The 21,323-nt window shown below is 44.6% G+C and overlaps 1 protein-coding gene across 1 annotated transcript; it reads right to left on the reverse strand.

Moving 5' to 3' along the window:
- Nucleotides 1–18,981: 18,981 nt before the first annotated feature.
- Nucleotides 18,982–20,519, reverse strand: LOC123403068 (putative E3 ubiquitin-protein ligase SINA-like 6). Its single transcript, XM_045097041.1, has 2 exons — nucleotides 20,069–20,519; nucleotides 18,982–19,961 (listed from the first exon to the last, which is right to left on the reverse strand). The coding sequence occupies exons 1-2, from the start codon at nucleotides 20,369–20,371 to the stop codon at nucleotides 19,206–19,208; spliced, it is 1,059 nt and encodes a 352-aa protein (XP_044952976.1). The 5' UTR covers nucleotides 20,372–20,519; the 3' UTR covers nucleotides 18,982–19,205.
- Nucleotides 20,520–21,323: the final 804 nt, after the last annotated feature.

The following is a 21,323-nucleotide window of genomic DNA, read 5'->3' on the forward strand; positions in this document are numbered from 1 at the left end:
CATCTTCTATTGTATATTTACATGTCCAACAGTGAATAGTAAATATGTGTAAATGTTGTCAACTGTGTTTCAGAAAAAGAAGGCGATTATTTTTACTTACAGAAAACATCATAGGTTTCAAATTTTCAAAAGGAATTTTATGAAAATTATTAGTATTTATGAATCGTACAATTTATTATTTTTATAAAAAAAGTATTATTTATGAACGTTATCCATAAAAATGACTTCTTTTTTATGTACTGTGTATCATCATATGTTTTTACATTTCTAAAAAGGGTTTTCCATGTATATTTTATTGCCCTCTTACACGTACAAGTACTCCGATATTATTATTATTTTTATTACTCAGAAAATTGTTTACGGGGTTTCCTTTAATACAATTATAACATACTACCTTTTAGACTTATTTACAGATAATTACTTAAAGTAAAAACACACAGATCTAATGCATTACATTGGAAAAAAACCCAAATAAATATCTATTTAGTTTGATCTGATCTATATTCATATTGTGTGATACTTCATTTTACATATTGGCATTGCTCTTAGTGTTAAAAATATGGGCCTAATAAATAGCAACTTAGTTTTCTCTTATCTATATTCATATTATGTAATTCTTAATTTTACCTAATGGCATTGCTCTTTGGTAATAAAGTGATCGTCTTTCCACTCCAATTTTACTACAAAGCCAAAATCTGAAGAAAGGATCGCATCTTGGGTGCCAACCTTCTTTTACTGTTTAAAAGGGTATTCTTCATTTTATTTTTTCTTAGATTCATTCTTATGGATTTTGACCCAAGATTTATTTTCCTCTAACGGTTTGAGTGAGATCTGATTTTAAAAGAACAATGAGACTAAAAAATCGGAACAACTAACCCAAATAAACCGAAATACTTTTTTCAAAACAAACACTTCATATGCAACAGTGCTTCATGTAACCAGTGTTTCCATGCCCACTAATAAACTGGAATATACCCATGTCCACCCAAAAAACAAAACAAAAACTTTGTACGAACAATACCTGAACAATAATTCGGAATAGTACCAACACATTGCATCCGCATGAACAATAATCCAAGGAAAATAAAAAGGAAAAAAAACTAAGTTATTCTATGATTAATGATTATTTTCCTTTTTTTTTTGTATTACCTATTGTTTAGTTACAATCTATTAAAGCTCTACAACCATTATGATCATCGCCAACTCTACCATCCTTCGCTCACCATGTACGATAAGAAAAATATCACTCTATCTGCATTACTCAGACGTACAAAAGAACACCTTTGATGCTACTGATTCTAACATTGTTCGCCTGCTAAAACTCCTAGATTAGTACGATGAAGACATGACAGGCCAAATACAAATATAATATACAGAGGTCATGCATGAAGAAGTCATTGGCATCGAGATAAGAAACAATATTGTTCAAAAATAATATAGCACTGATTCGCTTCTCTTATTGAAGTCACCAGGTCTCACATGTTAAAGAAATTCCGGAAGGACAAAAAAGTCAAAACACTAATGATTTACCCACACGCATACTAAAAAGGATTGTCAATTTGTTGCACCGTGTTTAGAATGATTTGTTCTGTGCTTCACATGTATCATTTAACCCTTTACCATAAATAAATAACGATTCGTTCAAAACTTCAATAGCATGATCTTTAAAACACTTACGTTCTATTAAAAACATGAAATGAACGTCATCGGCAACGATCTTTGTCGCTCTATACAAAAAAACAAGTCCAGCATATCAAGTACAAAAAAACAACTACGCCGGATGTAAATGTGTTACAAATAACTTTATTGCATCAATGAACCATACCAAAATGAAGCTACACCTCCTTTCCGTCCTATAAAACCCAAACAATGAAAAAAAATAAAAAAAATCCAACCAACTAAACATGAAAAATAAAACCTTCATGCAATAAAAAAAATTGAAATACTGATTTGAAACATAAATGAGGCTTCCGACGGGCGCGGCGTGCGCCACGCATCTTCGCCGCTAGTATAATATATTAGTGTTGAAAACGCTTCTATATAAGGCGAGTGCTAGGAACCGGTGCGCTGCATCTGTTGGATTCCGAGCACGTGGGCCGTTGAATCCCCGTGAAAAAAAGGTTCACCCCTACCTTCTTATTATCCCGTATCGCGACCATCGTCCCCGCCTCATGCCGCCTCCTGCCGCCCCTGCCGCTTGAAGCGTTGTGCCGCCCCTATCGTGCTCATCGCCGCGCTCATCACCTCCCTTGTTGTCACGCTCGTCGATGTCCTCGAGGTTCGCAGTCTTCGTCGCGAGTTGTAGCTCGGAGTGCACGCTCGCAACAAAAATTGAGTCGTGGTTGTAGCAAACGACGATGTCGGTTATAGCAAAAGTGACACCGCTGGTTGCAAACATTTTGGTTTGAAACTTTTTCAAAAACTCTGGTTGAAGCTTTCTCATCCGCCGGATGAAGCTTTTTTCTAAACTGTTGTAACGTTTGATGTGTTGGAAATATGCCCTAGAGGCAATAATAAATTAGTTATTATTATATTTCTTAGTTCATGATAATCGTTTATTATTCATGCTATAATTGTATTGATTGGAAACACAGTGCATGTGTGGATACATAGACAAAACACTGTCCCTAGTAAGCCTCTAGTTGACTAGCTCGTTGATCAAAGATGGTCAAGGTTTCCTGGTCATAGACAAGTGTTGTTACTTGATAACGGGATCACATCATTAGGAGAATCATGTGATGGACTAGACCCAAACTAATAGACGTAGCATGTTGATCGTGTCATTTTGTTGCTACTGTTTTCTGCGTGTCAAGTATTTGTTCCTATGACCATGACATCATATAACTCACTGACACCGGAGGAATGCTTTGTGTGTATCAAACGTCGCAACGTAACTGGGTGACTATAAAGATGCTCTACAGGTATCTCCGAAGGTGTTCGTTGAGTTAGTATGGATCAAGACTGGGATTTGTCACTCCGTGTGACGGAGAGGTATCTCAGGGCCCACTCGGTAATACAACATCACACACAAGCCTTGCAAGCAATGTGACTTAGTGTAAGTTGCGGGATCTTGTATTACGGAATGAGTAAAGAGACTTGCCGGTAAACGAGATTGAAATAGGTATGCGGATACTGACGATCGAATCTCGGGCAAGTAACATACCGAAGGACAAAGGGAATGACATACGGGATTATATGAATCCTTGGCACTGAGGTTCAAACGATAAGATCTTCGTAGAATATGTGGGATCCAATATGGGCATCCAGGTCCCGCTATTGCATATTGACCGAGCAGTCACTCGGGTCATGTCTGCATAGTTCTCGAACCCGCAGGGTCTGCACACTTAAGGTTCGACGTTGTTTTATGCGTATTTGAGTTATATGGTTGGTTACCGAATGTTGTTCGGAATCCCGGATGAGATCACGGACGTCACGAGGGTTTCCGGAATGGTCCGGAAACGAAGATTGATATATAGGATGACCTCATTTGATTAGCGGAAGGTTTTCGGAGTTACCGGGAATGACGAATGGGTTCCGGGTTTTCACCGGGGGGGCCAACCCACCCCGGGGAAGCCCATAGGCCTTGGGGGTGGCGAACCAGCCCTTGGTGGGCTGGTGGGACAGCCTAAGAAGGTCCTATGCGCCATAGGAATAAATTCAAAGAGAAAAGAAAAAAAAAGAGGAGGTGGGAAAGGAGAGAAGGACTCCACCTTCCAAACCTAGTTGGATTCGGTTTGGAAGGGGAGGACTTCCCCCCCTTGGCTCGGCCGACCCCCTTGGGGCTCCTTGAGCCTCAAGGCAAGGCCCCCCCCCCTCTCCCTCCTATATATAGTGGGGTTTTATGGCTGATTTGAGACAACCTTTTCCACGGCAGCCCGACCACATACCTCCACGGTTTTTCCTTTAGATCGCGTTTCTGCAAAGCTTGGGCGGAGCCCTGCTGAGATTAGATCACCACCAACCTCCGGAGCGCCGTCACGCTGCCGGAGAACTCATCTACCTCTCCGTCTCTCTTGCTGGATCAAGAAGGCCGAGATCATCGTCGAGCTGTACGTGTGCTGAACGCGGAGGTGCCGTCCGTTCGGCACTAGATCGTGGGATGGATCGCGGGACGGTTCGCGGGGCGGATCGAGGGACGTGAGGACGTTCCACTACATCAACCGCGTTCACTAACGCTTCTGTTGTGCGATCTACAAGGGTACGTAGATCGGAAATCCCCTCTCATAGATGCACATCACCATGATAGGTCTTCGTGCGCGTAGGAAAATTTTTGTTTCCCATGCGACGTTCTCCAACAGTGGCATCATGAGCTAGGTTCATGCGTAGATGTCTTCTCGAGTAGAACACAAAAGTTTTTGTGGGCGGTGATGTGCGTTTTTCTGCCCTCCTTAGTCTTTTCTTGATTCCGCGGTATTGTTGGATTGAAGCGGCTTGGACCAACATTACTCGTACGCTTACGAGAGACTGGTTTCATCGCTACGAGTAACCCCGTTGCTCAAAGATGACTGGCAAGTGTCGGTTTCTCCAACTTTAGTTGAATCGGATTTGACCGAGGAGGTCCTTGTATAAGGTTAAATAGCAATACATATATCTCCGTTGTGGTGTTTGCGTAAGTAAGATGCGATCCTACTAGATACCCATGGTCACCACGTAAAACATGCAACAACAAAATTAGAGGACGTCTAACTTGTTTTTGCACGGTATGCTTGTGATGTGATATGGCCAACGATGTGATGTGATATATTGGATGTATGAGATGATCATGTTGTAATAGATAATATCGACTTGCACGTCGATGGTACGGCAACCGGCAGGAGCCATAGGGTTGTCTTCAAACTAACGTTTGTGCTTGCAGATGCGTTTACTATTTTGCTAGGATGTAGCTTTAGTAGTAATAGCATGAGTAGCACGACAACCCCGATGGCGACACGTTGATGGAGATCATGGTGTGGCGCCTGTGACAAGAAGATCGTGCCGGTGCTTTGGTGATGGAGATCAAGGAGCACGTGATGATGGCCATATCATGTCACTTATGAATTGCATGTGATGTTAATCCTTTATGCACCTTATCTTGCTTAGAACGACGGTAGCATTATGAGGTGATCTCTCACTAAAATTTCAAGACGAAATTGTGTTCTCCCCGACTGTGCACCGTTGCGACAGTTCTTCGTTTCGAGACACCACGTGATGATCGGGTGTGATAGACTCAACGTTCACATACAACGGGTGCAAAACAGTTGCACACGCGGAACACTCGGGTTAAGCTTGACGAGCCTAGCATGTGCAGACATGGCCTCGGAACACATGAGACCGAAAGGTCGAACATGAATCATATAGTTGATATGATTAGCATAGAGATGCTTACCACTGAAACTATTCTCGACTCACGTGATGATCGGACTTGAGATAGCGGATTTGGATCATGTACCACTCAAATGACTAGAGAGATGTACTTTTTGAGTGGGAGTTCTTAAGTAAAATGATTAATTGAACTAATTTTCATGAACATAGTCTAATGGTCTTTGCGAATTACGATGTAGCTTGCGCTATAGCTCGACTGTTTTTATATGTTCCTAGAGAAAATTTAGTTGAAAGTTGATAGTAGCAAACTTTGCAGACTGAGTGTGTAAAACCGAGGATTATCCTCGTTGCTGCGCAGAAGGCTTATGTCCTTAATGCACCACTCGGTGTGCTGCACCTCGAGCGTCATCTGTGGATGCTGTGAACATCCGACATACACGTTTCTGATGACTACACGATAGTTCAGTGCAAAATACTTAATGGCTTAGAAGCAAGGCGCCGAAGACGTTTTGAAACGTCACGGAACATAAGTGATGTTCTAAAGAGATGAAGTTGTGGTTTCATGCTTGTGCCCTTGTTAAGAGGTTCGAGACCTCCAACAAGATTCTTTGTCCACAAAGTAAAGGAGAAAAGCTCAATCGTTGAGCGTGTGCTTAGATTGTCTGAGTACGACAATCGCTTGAATCAAATGGGAGTTAATCTTCCAGATGAGATAGTGATGGTTCTCCAAAGTCACTGCCACCAAGCTGTGAAAGCTTCGTGATGAACTATAACATATCAAGGATAGATACAATGATCCTTGAGTGATTCGCGATGTTTGACACTACGAAAGTAGAAATCAAGAAGGAGCATCAATAGTTGATGGTTAGTAGAACCACTAAGTTTCACGAAAGGCAAGGGCTAGAAGGGATACTTCGTGAAACGGCAAAATAGTTGCTGCACTAATGAAGAGACCCAAGATTAAACCCAAACCCGAGACTAAGTGCTTCTGTAATGAGGGGAACAATCACTGAGGCGGAGCAACTCAAGATACTTGGTAGATAAGAAGGCTGGCAAAAGTCGAAAGAAGTGTATTTGATATACATGATGTTGATGTGTACTTTACTAGTACTCCTAGTAGCATGAGGGTATTGGATACCGGTTCGGTTGCTAAGTGATTAGTAACACGAAATGATAGCTACGGCATAAACGGAGACTAGCTAAAGGCGAGGTGACGATACGTGTTGGAAGTGTTTCCAAGATTGATATGATCAAAACGTCGCACGCTCCCTCTACCATCGGGATTGGTGCTAAACCGAAATAATTGTTATTTGGTGCTTGCGTTAAGCATGAACATGATTGGATCGTGTTTATTGCAATACGATTATTCATTTAAAGAGAATAATGGTTACTCTATTTGCTTGAATAATCACCTTCAATGGTTTATTGAATCTCGATCGTAGTGTTACACATGTTCATGATATTGGTGCCAAAAGATACGGGGTAATGATGATAGTACCACTTACTTGTGGCACTGCCGCTTGAGTCATGTTGGTATAAATTGCATGAAGAGGCTCCATGCTGATGGATCTTTATACTCACTTGATTTTGAATCACTAGTGATATGCAAATCATACCACATGAGCAAGGCCTTGTTTTCATTGAGATGAAACAAGATAGTAACTTGTTGGAAGTGATACATTTTGATGTATGCAGTCCAATGGGTGCTCAGGCACGCAGTGGATATCATTATGTTCTTACTTCAATGACGATTTGAGCAGATACAAGAGTATTTACTTAATGAATCACAAGTCTGAAATATTGAAAGGTTCAATTCTGTTTCAGGAGTGAAGTTCGTCGTAACAAGAGGATAAACTGTCTACGATATGATCATAGAAATGAATATCTGAGTTACGAGTTTTGGTACGCAGTTAAGACAATGTGGAAATTGTTTCGCAGTTCATGCCACCTGGAACATCATAGTGTGATGATGTGTCTGAACGTCATAGCCACGCACTATTTGGTATGGTGCATGCTATGATGTCTCTTATTGAATTACCACTAGCGTTTATGGGTTATGCATTAGAGACAACCGCATTCACTTTAAATAGGGCACCGCGTATTTCCGTTGAGATGACACACTATAGACTGAGGTTTAGAGAAATCTAAACTGTTGTTTCTTGAAAGTTTGGGGCTTCAACACTTATGTGAAAAAGTTTCAGTCTGATAAGATCGAACCCAAAGCGGATAAATGCATCTTCATAGGATATCCAAAACAGTTGGGTACATCTCCTATCTCAGATCCGAAAGAAAAATGTTTGTTTCTAGAAACGGATCCTTTCTCGAGGAAAGGTTTCTCTCGAAAGAATTGAGTGGGAGGGTGGTAGAACTTGATGAGGTTATTGAACCATCACTTCAACCAGTGTTTAGCAGGGCGCAGGAAGTTGTTCCTGTGGCGCCTACACCACTTGAAGTGAAAGCTGATAATGGTGATCATCGAGCATCGGATCAAGTTACTACAAGCCTCTTAGGTTGACAAGGTCACGTACTACTGCAGAGTGGTACGGTAACCCAGTCTTGGAGGTCATGTTGTTGAGCAACGGTGAACCTACGAGTTATGGAGAAAGCAATGGTGGGCCCGGATTCCGAAAAATGGCTGGAAGCCATGAAATCCGAGAGAGGATCCATGTATGAAAACAAAGTGTAGACTTTGGAAGAACTACTTGATGGTCATAGGACTATTGAGTAAAGATGGATCTTTAAAAGGAAGACAGACGATGATGGTGATAAGTCACTATTAAGAAAAGCTCGACTTGTCGCAAAGATGTTTCCGACAAGATCAAACAGTTGACTATGATGAGACTTTCTCACTCGTAGCGATGCTGAAAGTCCGTTAGAATTATGTTAGTAGTTGATGCATTATTTATGAAATATTGCACATAGGATGTCAAAACATTGTTTCCTCGACGGTTTCCTTGAGCAAACATTGTATGTGATACAACCAGGAGGTTTTGTCGATCCTAAAGATACTAGCAAGTATGCAAGCTCCAGCGATCCTTCAATGGACTGGTGCAAGCATCTCGGAGTTGGAATATACACTTTGATGAGATGATCAAAGATTTTGGGTTTGTACAAGGTTTATGAGAAACTTGTATTACCAAAGAAGTGAGTGGGAGCACTATAGAATTTCTGATAAGTATATGTGGTTGACATATTGTTGATCAGAAGTAATGTAGAATTTCTGTGAAGCATAAAAGGTTGTTTGAAACGAGTTTTTCAAAGGAATACCTGGATTGCGCTACTTGAACGTTGAGCATCAAAGATATATGGATATAGATCGAAAGCACTTAATAGAAGTTTCAACAAGATGCATGCCTTGACAAGTTTTTGAAGGAGTTCAAAATAGATAAACAAAGAAGGAGTTCTTGGTTGCGCTGTAAGGTGTGAATTTGAGTAAGACTCAAAACCCGACCCCGGCAGAATAAAGAGAATAGACGAAGGTCGTCTTCTATGCCTTAGCCGTAGACTGTAAAGTATGCCATGCTGAGTACCGCACCTGATGTGTGCCTTGCAGCAAGTCTGTTAAGAGGTACACAGAGTGATCCAGGATTGAATCACTGATCAGCGGTCAAAGTTATCCTTAGTAACTAAATAGACTAAGGAATTTTTCTCGATTATGGAGGTGGTTAAAGAGTTCGTCGTAAATGGTTACGTCGATGCAAGCTTTGACACTAATCCGAATAACTATGAGTAGTGAAACGGATTCGTATAGTAGAGTAGATATTTGGAGCATTTCCGAATAGCACGTAGTAGCAGCATCTATAAGATGACATAAAGATTTGTAAAGAACGCACGGATCTGAAAGTTTCAGAACCGTTGACTAAAACCTCTCTCACGAGCAAGACGTGATCAGACCCCAGAACTATATGGGTGTTGGATTCGTTGAAATCACATGGTGATGTGAACTAGATTATTGACTCTAGTGCAAGTGAGAGACTATTGCAAATACGCCCTAGAGGCAATAATAAATTAGTTATTATTATATTTCTTAGTTCATGATAATCGTTTATTATCCATGCTATAATTGTATTGATTGGAAACACAGTGCATGTGTGGATACATAGACAAAACACTGTCCCTAGTAAGCCTCTAGTTGACTAGCTCGTTGATCAAAGATGGTCAAGGTTTCCTGGCCATAGACAAGTGTTGTTACTTGATAACGGGATCACATCATTAGGAGAATCATGTGATGGACTAGACCCAAACTAATAGACGTAGCATGTTGATCATGTCATTTTGTTGCTACTGTTTTCTGCGTGTCAAGTATTTGTTCCTATGACCATGAGATCATATAACTCACTGACACCGGAGGAATGCTTTGTGTGTATCAAACATCGCAACGTAACTGGGTGACTATAAAGATGCTCTACAGGTATCTCCGAAGGTGTTCGTTGAGTTAGTATGGATCAAGACTGGGATTTGTCACTCCGTATGACGGAGAGGTATCTCGGGGCCCACTCGGTAATACAACATCACACACAAGCCTTGCAAGCAATGTGACTTAGTGTAAGCTGCGGGATCTTGTATTACGGAACGAGTAAAGAGACTTGCCGGTAAACGAGATTGAAATAGGTATGCGGATACTGACAATCGAATCTCGGGCAAGTAACATACCGAAGGACAAAGGGAATGACATACGGGATTATATGAATCCTTGGCACTGAGGTTCAAACGATAAGATCTTCGTAGAATATGTGGGATCCAATATGGGCATCCAGGTCCCGCTATTGGATATTGACCGAGGAGTCACTCGGGTCATGTCTGCATAGTTCTCGAACCCGCAGGGTCTGCACACTTAAGGTTCGACGTTGTTTTATGCGTATTTGAGTTATATGGTTGGTTACCGAATGTTTTTCGGAGTCCCGGATGAGATCACGGACGTCACGAGGTTTCCGGAATGGTCCGGAAACGAAGATTGATATATAGGATGACCTCATTTGATTACCGGAAGGTTTTCGGAGTTACCGGGAATGTACCGGGAATGACGAATGGGTTCCGGGTGTTCACCTGGGGGCCAACCCACCCCGGGGAAGCCCATAGGCCTTGGGGTGGCGCACCAGCCCTTGGTGGGCTGATGGAACAGCCCAAGAAGGCCCTATGCGCCATAGGAAGAAACTCAAAGAGAAAAGAAAAAAAAAGAGGTGGGAAAGGAGAGAAGGACTCCACCTTCCAAACCTAGTTGGATTCGGTTTGGAAGGGGAGGACTTCCCCCCCTTGGCTCGGCCGACCCCCTTGGGGCTCCTTGAGCCTCAAGGCAAGCCCCCCCCCCCCTCTCCCTCCTATATATAGTGGGGTTTTAGGGCTGATTTGAGACAACCTTTTCCACGGCAGCCCGACCACATACCTCCACAGTTTTTCCTCTAGATCGTGTTTCTGCAGAGCTCGGGCGGAGCCCTGCTGAGATTAGATCACCACCAACCTCCGGAGCGCCGTCACGCTGCCGGAGAACTCATCTACCTCTCCGTCTCTCTTGCTGGATCAAGAAGGCCGAGATCATCGTCGAGCTGTACGTGTGCTGAACGCGGAGGTGCCGTCCGTTCGGCACTAGATCGTGGGACGGATCGCGGGACGGTTCGCGGGGCGGATCGAGGGACGTGAGGACGTTCCACTACATCAACCGCGTTCACTAACGCTTCTGCTGTGCGATCTACAAGGGTACGTAGATCGGAAATCCCCTCTCGTAGATGGACATCATCATGATAGGTCTTCGTGCGCGTAGGAAAATTTTTGTTTCTCATGCGACGTTCTCCAACATGATGTGTTCCAAAAAATGGTTGAAGCTTTTGTAGTGGCTCGCTGAAGATTTTTCTATATCTAGTTGAAGCTTTTTCATATGCAGGATAAAGCTTTTGTTAAATTGGTTGTAACTTTTCATTTGTTCCAAAGTTTGGTTGAAGTTTCTTTATCTACTAGATGTAGCTTTTTGCGTCCATGGTTATACCATGGGCAAAGCCGTTTACAACTATTCGAGTGTCGTTGTTGTAGCTCTCCTAGTCGTCATGGTTGTAGCACGGGTGACACCCGGTATGCCGTCAGTTGCCTGCCGCATGCTGTCGTGTTCATCTCCAATGAGGAATGGCCGCCTGGAATTAGGAATCGACCCCCAAGCATTGATACTCAAAGAGAAAAAAGACTGAGAAAAGGGAGATCTAGGGGGCAGGATTGTTCTAACGACCGATGGAGCGGGACGGGCGGGGGAGCTGCGATGACGCCGTTGTGCGCGGCGGTTGGAGCTGCGACGGCATCGTGTCGTGCGGCGTGGTCCTGTGCGTTGACGAGTAAGGGGTGTGACGCACGTTTTTAGAGGATGGCAATGGATCATGCGGCCCGCGCGCGTCCGATCCAACTGTTCGGCCGGCGCGCCGATAGAAAGTTTCCCTTTATATTACGGTAAGAAGGGAGTACTAAGTACTAGCATACTGAAATTCATACAATCTTGTCAAAGTATATTAAGTACTAGCATACTGAAATTCATACAATCTTGTCAAAGTAGCAATAGTCAAACTCACGCACGAACACATCACACATGCATTACTCCGGAAGTGCTGGTGGAACTCCTCCTCTCCGCGAGCGTCGAGTCGGCGTCCGAGGAGTCAACGACCCGATGGGGCTCTTGACGGGACGATCCGGCCGGCAGCGGGAGTTCTGCCGCTGTTGCTTTGTGTGGCCAGCTCCGGGGTACATGATCATGCAGGTCTTCTCCTGGGAAGCGGAGTATGTCCGCCATTGCCATGGAAGCGAAGAGACGCACGTTGAAGAACGACATCGTGAAAAGATTGGCTCTACTTGGCTTTGGGGCCTTCCTTTCTTGCACAATGTCAGCGGATACGGTGCCGATCGAGCCTGTCGTCATATATATAGTCGGCAGTGCTGGGCATACGGGAATCCGAACTCGAAAGGGAGAACCGGACGTTCAAACCGACATGATCCGGATCTTATCTGAACTCCGAATTCGAAACATCACGAGACGGTTCGAACGGAGGCCAGGAGGCCAGGCCCATGTGAGCGGAGAACAAACGCGGACGATGTGAGAGCAACTAGTTGACGAACACTTCTTCGAAAGCCTTTCAACCAATCATTTTCATGCGCCGTCATTTTGCATATTCATAGCCGCGGTGTTTCCTTTAAATTTTGTTTTTTGTTTTTCACTGTTTTCATCCGTTTAGGTGTATTGTTTTTCGGATTTTTTCGGTGTTTCAGTTTTTCACAAGTCTTTCTTAGCTTTTGAACGAAAAATAAAAATAAAAATATTTATTTTGCATGAAAAAATATGTTTCTTTTTTTCTTTTTTTAAAAATACGGTTTTTCTTGCACAAGAGGCATGCATTTGCTTCCGTAAAAGGTATGGTTATGTCTCACAGAAATGTTTTTGTTTTTCCTTTCTTAAAAGACATAGTTTTGCTTTCGCGAGAAGCATGAATTTACTTTCGCGAGAGTCACGAGGAAACGGAAAAAACGTGTTTTCTCGCGAGAGGCACGATTTTGCTTTACGGATTTGTTTTGCGAGAGGCCGTGCCTCTCAGAAACAAAAAAAAACATGTTATTTATTTATTTTTCTTTCGCCGGAGTCCGGTTTTGCTTTTACGAGAAGCACAAATTTGCTTTCGTGAGAGGTCCGTGCCTCTCAGAAACGAAAAAATATGTTTGTTTTTTTCCTTTCGCGAGAAGCACGGTTTTCTCGTTCGGATTTTTCGTCCTTTTTCAGAAAAAAATCATCAAAATCTATCAACATAATATCTCGTTTTGAAGATCTCAACGCGAGTAATCCAACGGTGAAAACGGTTCGAAATTTGGATGCACGATTTAAGAAATAAAATATTTTAAAAATATGTATCTACCAAAAATGAAAAATTCTTAGGTTACGATAAATGACACACATGCAGTGAGCCACTTGTCACAACTTAAAGAGGTGGGAATGAACTTTGAAAGGAGTACTCCTTAATTAGTGATTTTGAAACGATGTTGATTGCATGTCATGAGAAGAAATACCTAATGGGCCACAACCCATTGCATGTTCATCTATGGCAACGTCATTGTATCTATGGGCCATACCTGATGGACCACAGCCCATTGCATGTCGGCCTCAAAGATTATCTCTTATCATTTGAAGCAACTACTCCCATAAATTATTTCTTCAGAGCAATGAGCTTTGGTGTATGGAAGGCTTATTACTGATAACATCATCATCGCGTATGAGTGTTTCCATTTCATGAAAAAACTAAGGCAAAGAAAAACCAACACTATGTTGTGAAACTGGACATGATGAAGGCTTATGACCGAGTGGAATGAGCCTACCTTCACGCGGTCATGATTAAGTTGGGTTTCTCAAACAAATGGGTAATCATAGTCATGAACATGGTGTCGTTGGTCAAACTTTCAGTAGAGCAAGAAATTGCAGGATTCAAACCTACTCGTGGAATCACAAAAGGAGGGCATTTCGTGCCTCCTAAAATCAAGAGTACATTCATCCAACGTTAGTGGTTTGCAACTGACTCCGACAACACTGATGATAATTAAAATATTCATTGTTTGCAGATGACAACCTGCTATTCTTTAAGGCGAATGGGGAGGGAGCTTCTAAGGTGAGACATGTAGTGGATATTATTGTCAAGCAACATGCCAGAGAATAAACAATGGCAAATCCTCTATTTGTTTCAGTGAGAGTGTGTGAGGCAGTCTAGGATTAAGGGGTCCATGGGTGGCTGGCCCATGGACCACACCATCGAGGACCGTACAATGACGACATCGTGCTCGGGAAGGAAAGCTCCAAAGACTGGCGTGCGCTCCAAGTTGAATATGGTTAAATCGGCCCATCTATCCCCGGCCAAAGGTCGGTAACTTATAAACCCTAGGGACCCTGGTATCTATATAAACTGGGGGTTCTTATCCGTCTAGAAGAGGCTGAATCATCTAGGGTTTTAGCATAGTCGATCTCGAGATAGATCAACTCTGTAATCATTCACATCAATATAATCAAGCAGGACGTAGGGTTTTACTTCATCTTGAGGGCCCGAACCTAGGTAAACTACTGTCTCCCCCTTCTCCTACAACACATCGATCCAAGGTCCACAGTTCGGGACCCCTTACCCGAGATCTGCCGATTTTAACACCGACATTGGTGCTTTCATTGAGAGTTCCGCCGTTGGATCGTCGGAAGGATCGAAGATAGCAGCTAACAAGTTCACAAATAGTTATTAAACAACAAAACGACACTAAATGATTCCAGTAGCAGATCTTTCATGTTCTTGCTCCTGGTGTTGCAAGCAGGGTTAGTTAAGAGCCTTGAACTCCTCCTTGTGGTGACAGTTTTGCTCACTTCTTTGCTTAGCTGGTTGCTTCGAGTTAAAGATCCTACTGTAGGATCTAGTGCACACTTGAGCCTCTTCTTGGCTGGTGACATCCCCCTATCAGCTGCATTTTTGTAGTTCTTTATTGGGCTACAATTGAAATGAGAACATTAAATGAAGCAAAAATTGAAATGAGAACATCTGTAGCAATTGCACCTTACAGAAGATGACATTGTTGGTGCATATGTAGCAATTGCAACATCAGATTCAACCTTTGTAGCATTTTCAGCATTAGCTTCAATCTCTGTAGCATTTTTAGCATCAGTTTCAACCTTTGTAGCATTTTCAGCATCTAAATGATCATGTGTTGCATTTTCAGCCCCCAGTGCTCTTCTTCCCCAAAAGTTGGGTCAATGGATTCCTTGCAGTGAGTGCCACGATGGACAAGCCTTCCACACCTGCTGCATTTCTTTCTCCTTCCTCCATGTCCTTTTCCCTTAGATTTTGCCCTAATTCTTGTCTTCCTAGGTCTACCAGGGGCCCTGTTTGCAATGGAGCAGACAATTTGAACCTAGGATCCACCACATCCCATTGTTGTTTGCCCTCCATTGCAGGCAAATTTTCAGCATAAGTAGCATTGAACCTAGCAACAGAAAAGTACTCATGTACATACTGATCAATCTCACTTACTGGGCCTCTCATTGAAGTAATAAAATACAAAGCATGTATGCAAGGCTGTCGAGTTAACTGACACTTTCTACAACTGCAAGTCATAGTTTCCAGATTTTCCTCTAAACTTTTTTGTGAAATTTGCAGCCAAATGCCTCATGCATTCTTTGTGCTCCACACCTGGGAACACAGCTTCCATTGCAGTCTCTAGGCCTTTGCATGCATCGGTGTGGATAACAAGACCTGGTGGGTGTCCTATAAGCTCTCTTAAATTCTGGAAAAACCAAGTCCAACTCCTTATATTTTCACCCTCTAGAACTCCATATGCAGCTGGGAAGATCGAGTTGCAAGCATCCACAACACATGCACTAACTAGTTGCCCTCTAAATCTGTCATTTAATACAGTGGCATCTAGTGCAAGATAAGGCCTACATCCATTCAAAAAAAACTTGCCAACATGCTTTGAAAGAAACAAAAATTCTGCTAAAGCACTCTTTCTGTCTGCTCTTCCCATTAGTTTGTATTGTACAGTGTGTTTATCAATACTAACTACATTGCCAGGAGATGCTTTCTCCACTTCTGCCTTGAAGGTATACAATAACTGGAAAGAGTCAACCCACTTACCATAGATATTGTCAAGTGTCATTTGCTTCCCATAGAATACTCTCATATATGGAACTGCCAGGCTGTACTTCTTCAAATCTTTCTTCAATTATGTTGGTCCCACTTCTAAATCCTCCAAAACCCAGGTCTTCACAACATCACCAACCCATCTACTCTTAGGTGACCTCAATCTTTTTCTCCTATTCACACTCGGACATGTATGAGCAGTTTTTTCACCTTAACCCGCATTCATGAAAGTTCAGACACATGTCAGAACCTATGTGCTCCAACAAACAAACAAAATACAGTATCAATGCTGCTAACTACAAATGCACTATTAGTTGTTATATTTAATACCTGGAACAGTGTGCTATGTCTCATTAAGGAGGCATGCATCCTCCATTGACACCTCTTATAAGCACAATGTACTGTCAACCTAATATTGTCACTCTTGTCTATCACAAATTCACTTTGAGTCTTTATTGAGAAGGTTGCAAGAGCATTCCTACAGTCTAAAGCACTGGAAAATAATGTTCACTCTTTCAAAGAAGGATCATCTCTATTGTATTGCACATATGGTCTTTCCTGATCTGATATCTTAGAGTATCACATGTTCCTATCCTCCTCCTTCTCATCTTCACCTGCCTCAGCAAACATGTCTTCACGGGGTGGAACATAATCTTCCCCCTCATCATCTTTCTCCTTGCCCTTCTTCCTTGTTACAAACTATGGAAACAACCTTTCATCCTCATCATCACTTGGCCAATCATCTGGTAGTCCCTCTTCAGTATAGGGGTCACCTAAATCTCTACTATGAGAGGGACGTGCAAGCCTAGGAACTTCTACAGTAGGTGTTCCTCGTGCCTGCATGGAACTGTTGCCTCTACTATGAGTTGTTGTTTTTCTGCCCCTTGATTGGCTGGTCCTACCTTTACCTCTAGACCTAGACTGAGATCTTGTTCCTCTTCTCTGTGGCTCTCCTCTCTTCCTTTGTATGACACTGATTTCTAGTTTAGCAGGGAAAGAATCATGTATTGCAAACATGATACCAAGCTCATCATCGCACTGGACAGGGACCCAAGCTGATTTCGCAATGTCCCAGTACCTGAATTCCACTACATCATATAGACCCCATGGATATTGAGCACATATGGCAGACCTAAACTGATTAAAAGTCCATTGATTGTCAGCAACAAAAGGAAAGGAGAATCTTGTATTGGATGCTTTTGTGCCAACACTAGCTAGAAGTGTGGTTTCCATTCTACATTCCATCCCAACTGCTCTATCGGGGTCCATCCTACGATGATGGAAAACAAAAACATATCCCAATGCCATGAGCACTATGGACTAGGTCAACAAATTAAACTACAAGAACAAATTGATGCTGCAAACGGCACGCGAGTGCACCAGATTGGAAGAGAAACTTAACCCGCCGAAGCATACTTCTATGGTTGCGGTGTGCTCCCTCATTCGCCGCCTCCGCAACTGCTGTCCCCATCCATCCCGTCGATGATGTCTCCTTCACGCCACAGCAGAGTGCGGCACGGAGTCAAATGCGAAGCTCCACCGCGACCGCCGTCAGTAGATCGAGCCTTGCGAGTTGGGACGAGCGATCTAGGGTTAGGGTTACGGCGGGAGGTGATTTGGGGGAGAAAGAGAGAGCGTGCAGCTCGGGGGAGAGAATGAGAGGGAGAGAGAGAGAACCGATGACCTGGGCCCAGGTGTAAGGAAGGAGGGGCAAAACTGTCAAAGAAACAACCGCTTACTGGTCAAGTAGCCTTGACTAGACGGAAACGGCACGGAAGGGCAATTCTATAAGGGAACACGATGGCGGAGGGGCATTTTTTAGCAGGCTTTCAAATTAGGGACAATGTGAGTAGTGGGTTCGAGTTAGGGATACAGATGTAAAAGACCCTTCTCAAGCATTACATATTTTCTTATGCGGTCAACCAAGACGACCATGAACCATCATACTACATAGTACATTGTTTGGACATGTGATTCATTGATAGTAACGATTTATCAGACAAGCTAGCCTTGCGTATCGTGTTGTCATCTTCCTTCATGAAAGGACCATGGTCGGGGAGCCATCTCCCGGCCACCACTCCCAGGTACAGCCACCGCGCCATCGTCAGCCTTCAAGAAAGAACCAAGGACGGGACACCGTCTCCCGGCCACAACTGCCACCCTTGCCACCGCCCTGTCGTCCGCCCCACGGCCGGGGAGCCGCCTCCCGGCCACCACTCCCAGGTACACTCACCGCGCCATCGTCAGCCTTCAAGAAAGAACCAAGGACGGGAAGCCGTCTCCCGGCCACAACTCCCACCCTTGCCGCCGCACCGTAGTCCGCCCCACGGCCAGGGAGCCGTCTCCCGGCCACCACTCACGGGTACAGCCACCGCGCCATCGTCAGCCTTCAAGAAAGAACCAAGGACGGGAAGCTGTCTCCCGGCCACAACTCCCACACTTGCCACCGCCCCGTCGTCCGCCCCACGGCCGAGGAGCTGTCTCCCGGCCACCACTCCCAGGTACAGTCACCGCGCCATCGTCAGCCTTCAAGAAAGAACCAAGGACGGGAAGCCGTCTCCCGGCCACAACTCCCACCCTTGCCACCGCCCCACCGTCCGCCTTTCAGTGATGACCTAGACAGGGGCGCTGCCTCCCGGCCAACAATCCCAGCCACAGCCACCGCATCGTCTCCCGGTCGCCTCGCATTTCCCCGTGCGAACCATTTCGTAAAGAGCCCCGTCGTCCGCCCCACGGTCGGGGAGCTGTCTCCCGGCCACCACTCCCAGGTACAGCCACCGTGCCATCGTCAGCCTTCAAGAAAGAACCAAGGACGAAAAGCCGTCTCCCGGCCACAACTCCCACCCTTGCCACCGCCCCGTCGTCCGAGTGATGACCTAGACAGGGCGCCGCCTCCCGGCCAACAATCCCAGCCACACCCACCGCATCGTCTCCCGGCCGCCTTGCGTTTCCCAACCATTTCGTAAAGATATTTCAAGAGCCCGTGACAACGTACCGGAGCTCATCACACCAAGCCACCTGCTCCCCGGTACCTCTGATTACAGCACCACTTAGATGGAGGAAAAGCAGAGGCAATCATCACTTCATGTTGGAAACACGCATCGTTTCACTTTTCACAGTGTAGACATCGAGCAGGCCAACAAGAGAGAGCAAGTTCAAGTCTTTCATCAAGAATACAAAACACACATTTCTCTAACTTGGAGCAGCAGAATTCTACGAAATCACACATTCATGATGCCTGAAATATCCCGTCTTCACAGTCGCAAAGATTACTTAGCATTAGCATGACCCGCTGCTGCTCTCGGCCTTGCTAATGCAGATGCGCACAAGGACACTCTTCCCCTCACGCAGCATCGCCGGAAACAGGCGGAAACAGTCACGCTTCATCTTCCAGTCCGGGCCGACCACCACCTCCTTGATTTCCGGCTTCAGCTTGCGCCTCTCAGCGGGAGGGGCATCCACGGCGGCGACCGAGTAGCTGTACACCGGCCCAGCGGCAGCGGCAGCGGCAGCGCTATTCCTCACACACAGAAGGGCCACGAAGGGGAAGGGGAACTGCTCGAAGTCCGCTGTAAGGTCCGCCATCAAATGGAACACGCCACCATCCTCCCCGACAAGGAGTTCTTCGCACCCCGTCCACGAACCCATCTCGTCGGCATACACCAGCGAGGAATCCATCTCGTCGCTGTCGTATATGTAGTCCTGGCCATATGTGAACTTGTGTGCGGCCAAGGCGTGCCGGCCCGTAAGGTGCCGCACGAGGTCCGCGGGCGAGCCCTTGAAAGGGCACGGCCGGAACCAACAGGACTCCAGCTCCCATGCGGCTGCCGGGTCGCCTTCGCCTACGGGGATGGAGCTTGTGCAGCCGTACTTTTTGTATGGCCAGGCCTCCTTGAGCTTGATGTGGCCGAACAGGGTATCCAGGTAGGAGCTCTGGACGTAGACGGCGGTGGTAGCCAAGTCTGCGCAAGGACGGCACTTACCGCCGTGGCATTCACTGCAGGACCTGCACGCGACATGCCGCAGAAGGGAGCACTGCAGTCCACGCCATACACAAAGATTAAGAAGAAGAAAAAGTTAGTAACCAGTCGATCTCGTGGGCTGTACGAAAAATACAGATTTCAGTTGGTTTGCTTGTTTACCTGGAAGATGGGAGCCTTGAGGAGGCCATGGCACATGTCGCAGTTTAGCACCCTCATCGAAACATCGAAGTCGAGCTTCACCACCTTTTCCTTCGCTAAAGATACCGCGCCTGCACTGCGGGCTTGTTTGAGTGGCCCTGGTCCTCCTTTTCGCTGATGATGTGGCTCCATCGCGTTGAACGCCGCCGCCGGCTCCGGCGCCTCTGCGGCAACTGGACTGGGCGCCGCCACCGACTTGCGGCAAGGACGGCCCTCCGACGTCGGAGTCTTTCCATGCGCTGTACTCTTCCACTTGCGACCCATCTCCGGTGGAATCTAGGATGAGATGGCATATTTTTTTGTGAGAGAGATGGTTAACCGATCCAAGAGAAACACTGGCTGAAATAAAGAACGCAATAGGAGTGGTTACACTCACACTCGAAGAAGAGCAGAAGAACACGGCTGGCTCCTCTCGGTCTCAACTTGTCCTTTTCACACTGGAGTAGCTGGTCACATTAGTTTAGTGAGAAAGAAAATGTATTAAGGATTTGAAGAAACTAAAGCGCGCTACTGTTGCGCACCAACCACACCGAATAAATTCTGCCTGACATGGAAATGTGCTTTGCACTCTATAGCTTATGATTCAGTTTTCCACCTTGAGATATGAAATCAAAATTTCATTTCAGATTCTAAATTCACCAAGGATATCATGTGGTTATTATTATGTCTTTGCTGCAGTCTATGTTGAGGGTGATACTGAGACTAGAGTCTACAACGACACATCAATAATTAACTGAAAAACCATACCCGAGATGTGTGTGCAATATGATGGTATGTTAATTTGAGGTTTGTATATTTATTTTTCCTATGGCCATCTGTTTTGTTGTAGAAATATTCGTAAGCCAAATAAACTAATGCAGATGTATTAGCTGAGCACAAGCTACCTGAGTTATTTCTTGAAGAATTCCCTGCTAATTTTTGTTCTCTTGAAATACCGCACCAATCCCTACCAAATGCAGCTGAATTATAAAACTAGGCCTACTTACAGGAACTAGCTCTTGTGGCTTTTCTATAAAGGAGAGCCAACTGGGAGCTGCATGTGCAGTCAAGGACTCTAATGTAGTTCTTCAAGTAGCTTAATTTGGACACCTCACAGTATATTGTGTTAATATTTCTGAATTCATGGCATTCTCATTCTTTACAGAGTTTTCGGTTTTGTTCATTTTTACTTCATGTTTGGGAAATTTTATCTTTTCAAGCAAGATTCACTTGGTTC

Source organism: Hordeum vulgare, chromosome 6H (assembly GCF_904849725.1).
Source record: "Hordeum vulgare subsp. vulgare chromosome 6H, MorexV3_pseudomolecules_assembly, whole genome shotgun sequence".
NCBI lineage: Eukaryota > Viridiplantae > Streptophyta > Magnoliopsida > Poales > Poaceae > Hordeum > Hordeum vulgare.